We start from the raw sequence: 8,554 nt of genomic DNA on the forward strand, positions 1-8,554 counted from the left end.
GGAAAAGAACCCCTCGGGGGAAAATTCAGATTGCCGTGGACAGTCTTGAGTCCGACCTCTAACATTGGGCCACCGCGGCCCCCAATATAAAATTTTATATATATTATATATTTTAATATATATATATATATATATATATATATAAAATTTTATATATAATATATAACATATATATACATATATTTTATATATATATATATAATATATATGTGTGTGTGGGGTGTGTGTGTTTGTGTGTGTGTGTGTGTGTGTGTGTGTGTGTGTGTGTGTGTGTGTGTGTTTTTGTGTGTGTTGTTGTTGTATGTAGTATGTATGTGTATATATATATTATATATATTATATATATATATATATATATATATATATATATATATATATAATATAGTAATGAAAAAAAAATTATATATACACTACTTATATACATATATATATGTACACACAAATATATATGTGTATATGCGCACGCACACCACACGCACACACGCACGCACGCGCCACGCACACACACACAATTACAAATAGTCCCAAATGGATTAGTCAAGGTAGAATCACACATATACGGGTAGACAAATGTAAAAAAGGTACGAATGAGAAGGAATATTTTTCAACACATAACGAAACTGGTTAAATACCAATCTTGTATTGTGAAGATAGTCTTTTTCATTCATACCTTTTCTACAATATTCAAAAGTGGGTGAATCAACACGTTTTATGCTGTCACAGTGTGGTCCCGATAATCTTTCCTTTGTCTCATTCATCTGTACTTTCTTTCTGATTGATGACAATTTGACAAATATAAATATAAACGAAAAAGAAAGCATCTAAAAAAAATCATCATCATCATATCATCATCATCATCATCATCATCAATCATAAAATAAATAAATAAAAATCTTGATCTGCATCTTCGTTATTAGTCACATGTCATATTGTTACGAAAATAAATGCTAGCCAACATTTCTTTGGGAAACAGAAACCATTTTTTTTTAAAATTTTTAGTAATATTCTTCTGTTGATATTATAACTCTGACTTTATTTAAAACTTTATAAATTTGAATATTGGAATGGGTATATTATTAATTTAGTAATTTCCATTTGTTTTATGTGTGTTTTTATAGCGCGTAGAGTGTCAGAGTTAACAATGGGATGTTTTTGGAAACACTGTATATGCATCTATGTGAAAATATTCATTGTTTAAAGATGTTTTTGGGTAGATTTACTGATTTAAAATGTTTCTCGTGGAAGATACTCGAGTTCAAGCGTAGACTTTCCAGCTTGCTTAAGCATTTCTTGGCCTGAGAGTTCTTGCTTTTTTTGGGCCCTTTGGGAGTTCTTGTTTTTCTGGCCGAGAGTTCTTGCATTTCTTGGCCTGGGAGTTCTTGCTTTTTTTTGGTCCGGGGTTCTTGCTTTTCTTGGCCTGGGAGTTCTTGCTTTTCTTGGCCTGGGAGTTCTTGCTTTTTTTGGGTTTTGGGAGTTCTTGCTTTTCTTGGCCTGGGAGTTCTTGCTTTTTTTGGCCCGGGATTTCTTGCTTTTCTTGGCCTGGGAGTTCTTGCTTTCTTGGCCTGGGAGTTCTTGCTTTTTGGCCTGGGAGTTCTTGCTTTTCTTGGCCCTGGAGTTCTTGCTTTCTTGGCCGGGAGTTTTTGCTTTTTTGGGCCTGGAGTTCTTGCTTTTTGGGCCGGGGAGTTCTTGCTTTTTTTGGCGGGAGTTCTTGCTTTTCTTGGCCTGGAGTTTCTTGTTTTTTGGGCCCTCGGACTTCTTGTAATTCCTGGCCTCAGAGCAAGAATTCTTGACCAATCCGCCCTTGCTTAAAACGCTCTCTAATTAAATATCCTCTTTGGACTGATCAAGTGAAATGCTTTTAGTATCTTTCATTTTGCTTTTGTTCTTGTTTTTTGTTTTCTGTAATTAAGTATTATATAAAAAGATACATTAAAGAATTCATATTCTTTATTATATTTCTGCACACGATGGGGACGTTTTCATATTTGTTTTTATGATAAATTATGAATAAAATTTTGGTTCTGATAATGAGTATTTCTTTGATAACGATCTTCAGCAATTTGTGAATCAAAATTAAATTTTAAAAACCATTCAGGTTGTGGTCAAAGGTTACTTTATTAATACCTACAACACATCTATATTTTGTTTTACTCAATATTACCTGTGATCTAATTTACTTAAATCACCCTTTAAAATTCTTCAGCCATTGTATAAATCTGACATTTTTTTAAAAAAAAAAAAAAAAAAAAAAAAAAAAAAAAAAAAAAAAAAAAAAAAACTATGATTTGTACTCAAGGTGGAGTTTGCAGAAAGATTTCAAAGCACATTGGCACATCCATTATTACAAGACCAAACATTAACAAGGTCAGTGTATTTAAGATCTTAATCCTCAACTCAATGCATGGATTAAAAGGGTAAAAAAAAAAAAAAAAAAAAAAAATTGGATGAAAATGATAATGTTTCTTGGTTGTAACTTTTATTCTACATATTCACACTCAAGTTTTCAACGCTTTTGCAGAAGAACCAGATAGTTCATAGATAAATTTTTGGAATTGGATTTTAAAGAAAACTAAAAAAAGTCTTTTTGTTATACAAATATACCTGTTACAGTGGTTTTCCAAAATCTGTTCCTAAACTTGATAATTTCCTCCTTTATTATAGAGCCAGTTAATTAATGTGAACTGCTACCAATACCATAAGCTGTTAAAATAAATAAATAAATAAAAAGGTACCGAGAATTCTCAATATCTGTTGCCTATTGTAAAAAACCCTTAATTCTACTCTCCCTGTAATGAATTTGTCAGATATCAACTTTAAGTCTCCATTGTTCTCTGGAAGCCAATTTTTAACTATAATAAAGGGTTATAATACAAAAAGGTTTTATATAATAATATAACATGTAAAATTTTACTCCGGGGGAAAAAAAGGGCCTAAAACCCAAAAAAACCCTTTGAAAACCCTTTTTCCAAACAGCATTTAAACAAATGCAAGTGAGGGAAAAAGTGATTTTTTTGCTCTTTCCCATTGCCCTTTCCCTTCCAAAAGAAAAACCTCTTTTCCCCGGACCTTAAAAAAACCTTTTCGTAAAACAAGGCTTTTTAAAAAATTTAATCGGCAAATGAACCCAATGTTTTTGACATGTGGGGCCATTTGTATTTTTTTGTGAGACAGGGCCCAAGCTGCCATCCCCATTGTAAAAAGCTATTTTTTTTTTTAGCGAGATGCAAAAGTAAAGACTGGAGAGATGACGGGAAAATTTCTCCAAGAAGATACAAATGTGATAGAATTTGTAAATTTTTCCAAAAAGCAAATAATGATAAAATGTAGAGGGCCCATGGGGGCCCACTTTATAAGTAGAAAAATTTTATGTTTTATGAACTGTAAAGATGATCTCATTTTTAAGTAAAAAATTTTAAATAAGACAAATTAATACAAAAAAATCAACCCCCCTTTGTAAAGATCGGAATCCCAAGCCCCAATTGCATAAATAGCAAAAGTTGCACTTCAAAAGGACAAATACAAACACCCCTTAAAAAAAAATTGCACTTTCTTTTCCTTTTAAAAGGGGAATTTGAATCAAAAAGGGAAAAATTATATTTTGTCATGGAATTTTCACAGATGTTTTGCACCTTTTTGTACAACTGAAAATAATATACATTAATAGCACAAAAAATATAAAAGGCAAATTTGTCGGGTTTTCCATTTTTTTTTGCACAGGGGTAGTTGATGCAGGGATATAGGACTATAGGCTTTATTTATATAAATATGTGTAGTATGTATGTATGAAATTAGTATGTATATTTTTATGTATATATTTATGTTTTAATTATGGTATATATGCATGTATATAGTAGGGATATATGTATGTATATTTCATATTTTTAAAATTTTGTATGTTATATTCATGAAATAGGTATGTATATAAATATGTATACATATATATAATATATTTCATATATATTTTAAATATATATAAAATATATATATATATAAAATTTATTTATTGTGTATATATATAAAATAAAATTATATTATATATATATATTATAAAATATATATATATATATGATAATATAAAATTTTTATTGTGGGTAATATATAATATATGTATATATTTTGTAAAAGGTATAGGGATATAATAATATATATATAAAAATTATAATCTATATATTTTTTATATATTTTAAAATAGGAATATAGTAAATAAAATTATAAAATTTAATAGGGATTTTATATGTATTTTATATTTTTATATTATATATATATATATAATTTTAAAATATAAAATTATATATATATATAAATATATATATATATATATTATATATGTAGGTGAGGTAGGGATATGTTGTTATGTAGGTGTTTAATGTTTTATAAATTATAATATTTTAATATAAAGTTTTAATAGAAAAATATATTATATAATATATAATAGATATAAAATACATTAAATATCCCTATATACATATACATAAAAACCATATAGGCAATACCCATATAAAATAATACAATAACATATATACATTTTATAATACAACATACTTTATATAATATATATAAATAAAATAAATATATATATATATATATAATATATATATTATATATATATAAAATTTTTATGGATTTTTGGGATGTATGTTTGATATAGCAATACTTTTAACTCTTTTACATATATATAAAACATAATTAAAAAAAATGGCTTTTTTGGCAATTTAATGTCACTGCCCTTCATAATTAGGCACGGTCATAAATATTTCAAAAATAAAATTAAAACATAAAAACCGGAATACCCAGAATTGCCCCAAAAAATCCACAAATAAAAATTGGTGTTTAAAAACCCAAAGACATCGCTGCATGCATTTCTAAGTGAAAAAGGTGCCAAAGATTTAAGAAACCCTTTTCAATTTTTGGGGTTTGAGGTAAGGGGTGAGTATTTTTATACAATTATTAACTTGGGGCCCAAATTTTTTTGGCTAAAAAAAAACACCTTTGGGGCCCAAATTTTTGCTCCCCTTTAAAAACCCCAACACGGGGTTTTCCTTTAAAGAGTGTTTCTCGAGGCCCGAAATTCCAGGGTCGAGTTCTGGGGGCGGTATGCAAAACATTAAAAACCGAGCATTGGGCGATGGCGCCCTTTGCGAGCCCCAAGCAGAAACAGCCCTGAAGATCATTCCCCCGGGCCTTTCTTAGGGGCTCGTTTCAGCTTGAGTTTTTGTGATGCCCTTCATTAGGGCTTTCCCCTTTCGTCCAGGTCCCCACCAGTACAAGGGGCTTGAGACGCCCCTTGTTTTGATTGAGGGCTTTTTGGTAGACTTTGTTATACCTTTTGTTTAGGGAAGGGGGGAAAGAAAGGGGGAGGGAAAACTTTTTTAGGTACTGAATCAGAAAAATTGTAGAAAAGAAGGGTGTCCAAAAACATGTCGGCATAATATTTTCACAAAAAAAAAAAAAAAAAGAAAGAGAAGGAAAAAAAAGGGGAAAAAAAGAAAGAAAAAAAATCCCCAGTTGAATTTCCTGGGTGAGGGGGGAAATATTGGGGCAAATTTTGGTTTTATATTGCCCCATGGGAATGGGTTTCTAAAAAGCAAAATTTGCCAAGAGGTAATGCTAGCTTAAACCAGGGGAAAATTTTCAAAAAAAAAAGTGAAAGGGTTTATATCCCGTAAACGGGGGACAGTTGAAAGAATCAACCAAAAAAAAAAATGACTACTTGGTAACTTTACCCAAACCCCCCTGCACCCCCAACAAATTTACACAATTGGGGGGGTGTGTTTGAAGCATGAATGACCAGTAGGTAAAATGACCTTGGGCCCCTCCCCAAAACACTCCCACTGATGACCAAACCAAAAAATTTTTGATAATGTACAATGATTTTTAATTCCCTCCCCCGTTGTCCATGAGTTCGCCCCAAGCCAGGGGTTAACCAGCACTTTAAGAAAATTTATTGCTATTAAGAAAAAGAGGCAAGCCAAAAGGGGTTTGGGGTGAGTCAAAACACTAAAAGGGGGCACAATTTTCCCCCCCCCCCAAAAACTGGTTCTGGCATACTGTTAACAAGGGTCTCAATTTTGGGGAAACCCGAAGAAAAGAAAAAAAAATATTAAAACCCCTTACAGCCAGGGATGCCCAAGCCCCATGAAAGGGCCAAAATCTTTTATTATGGGTATGGGCTTTTGGCAGCATGATCATTATAACGAGTCGGCGGGGAATTTTCCAAAACATGTAGCAGACTTCCTGGCCAAAAGGGGCACCCAGAGATTTTTTGGACCACATTGTAGGGTTAAAGGAAAAAAAAAAGCAAAAAGAAAAAAAAAAAAAAGAAAAGAAAAAAAAAAAAAGAAATGAAAAGGGGTTTACAAAACCTTAGAGGTCCCGGGGTGTCTAAATAAAAACATTTACCCCGTGAAAATTAATAAAACCTAAAATTCGGCTCCCCAAAAATATGCAAATCTGAAGGACTATATCATTTTTTCCTGTTTTCCCCCCTCATGTATATCATTTCAAAAAAGGCATTATAAAAAAATTTCTAGAATATTTTTTTAAAAAGAACAAAATAATTTAAAAAAATAATAAAATAATAATAATAATAATAAAAAAGAAAAACACAATATTACAATAGCTTTTAAAAGTTCTCCTCCATGTTTCAGACTAAAATTGGCACTTTATTTTTTAAGTTATACATTTATCATAACCCTTTTTTAGATTATTTTTGCGACATGAAAGTTAAAACAGATATAAAGGAAAAACATAATATTTTTATAGAATTACAAAAACCCAAACGATCCCCCTACCCACACCAATGTTTAAAAAAAAAATTAAGGAAAATTTTAACACCCACAAAAAAAAAGGTCTGCTGTTTTTTTTTTTTAGTTTCCCCCACAAGGTCCCTGAATCTACAAAAACCCAGGGTTCATTTTACGAAGGAAAAAACCCAATACAAACACTTCTAAGCCCTTTCTGCAGCCCCTTAAATTTCTTTTCGTTGCTGCGGCATTCCCGATTTTTCCCACGCTGAATCATTTTGCGAGTCGAAAAATGAGCCGCCATACTGACAACCCCCTGAGAAATTGTTAATTTAGTTCAATATTTTTGGGTGCAAGAATATCCAAATATATATAATATAATATAAAATTTTTAAAATTTAATATATGTAATATAAAAGTATAAAGAATAATAAAATATAATATTAATTATAAATATAGAGAGATTGAAGAATAGTAATATATAAAAAATATAAGGAAAAAAAGATGGGGAAAATATATTTTAAAGAGATATATAATATGGACATAAAATAATAAGATATATAAAAATTTAGTATATAGATAATAATAATATAGATTATTAAAAATATATTAAAAGAAATATAAATAAAATATATTACATATATATATTTAAAAATTTTATAAATAATAAATGTATATATATAATATAAAAATAATATATATAATAATATATATATATATATATATATAATGTAATAATATATAAAAATATATACATATATATACATAAAAAATTATATTTTAATAAAATATAATGGATATTTTTGCACCGAATGATATTAAAAACTGAAATTAACATATTTCTAGGGGTTTCAAGTATGGCGGCTCTTTAGTCGCAGGGCAAATGATTCAGCAGTGGGAAGCGGAGAAGCACGCGCAGACAGAAGAGAAAATTTAAAGGGGCTGCAGAAGGGAAATTTGTAAGGTTTGATTGGTTCTTTGCCGATGTAAAATGAACTGGTTTGTAGATTAGGTACCCTTTGGGATATCGCAGACTGTCTTTTTGTGGGGGTTATAATGTATACCTGTAATTTTTTTTTGATAGATTTGGGGATGGAATGGGGTATTTATTTGGGTTTTTGTAAAATTTATAACATATTAGTTTTCCCATAGATGTTTATATCTTTTAGTGTTCAGCAAAGATGAATCTAAAAAGGCTTATGAAGGGTTTGTAAGCTAATAAAGAAATCAAGAGTGCCCAAATTTTAGTCTGAAAACAAGGGGGAAGAACTTTAGAAAGCTATTTTAATATTGGTATTTTTTTTTTTTATTATTATTATATTATTATTTTTTATTTTAATTTTTTTATTTTCTTTTTTTAAAAAATATTCTGCAATTATAATGCCTTGTATGTATGATATACATGATGGGGGAAAACAGGAAATATATGATATAGTACCTTCAGATTTGCATATGATTTGGGTAGCACGAAGTCTAGGTTATTTTTAAACTTTCACAGGGGAATGTTGTTATTTAGTACACCCCTGACGCTGCAAAGGGTTTTTGTAAAGCCCTTCATTCTTTTTTTTTCTTTTCTTTTCTTTTCTTTTCTTTTCATTTTGCTTTTAGTTTCCTTTAACCTACAATGATGGTACCCGAAATCTCTGGGTGTCATTTTTGGGCCCAAAGGAAGTCTGCTACATGTAGGGGAAAAATTCCGCTCGACTCGTTATAATGAGTCATGCTGCCAAAAGCCTACCATCATGAAGAGTTGGTCTTTCATGAGTCTATAGGCATGCCTGGCTGTAAGAGGTTAAATTTTGTTTCTTTTT

General features: G+C 30.1%; 1 protein-coding gene across 1 annotated transcript; it reads right to left on the bottom strand.

The window, feature by feature from the left end:
- Nucleotides 1-1,224: 1,224 nt before the first annotated feature.
- Nucleotides 1,225-5,171, bottom strand: LOC119595223 (serine/arginine-rich splicing factor 11-like). Its single transcript, XM_037944389.1, has 3 exons — nt 5,009-5,171; nt 2,733-2,831; nt 1,225-1,817 (listed from the first exon to the last, which is right to left on the bottom strand). The coding sequence occupies exons 1-3, from the start codon at nt 5,169-5,171 to the stop codon at nt 1,225-1,227; spliced, it is 855 nt and encodes a 284-aa protein (XP_037800317.1).
- Nucleotides 5,172-8,554: the final 3,383 nt, after the last annotated feature.

This window comes from Penaeus monodon, chromosome 35 (genome assembly GCF_015228065.2).
Source record: "Penaeus monodon isolate SGIC_2016 chromosome 35, NSTDA_Pmon_1, whole genome shotgun sequence".
Taxonomy (NCBI): domain Eukaryota; kingdom Metazoa; phylum Arthropoda; class Malacostraca; order Decapoda; family Penaeidae; genus Penaeus; species Penaeus monodon.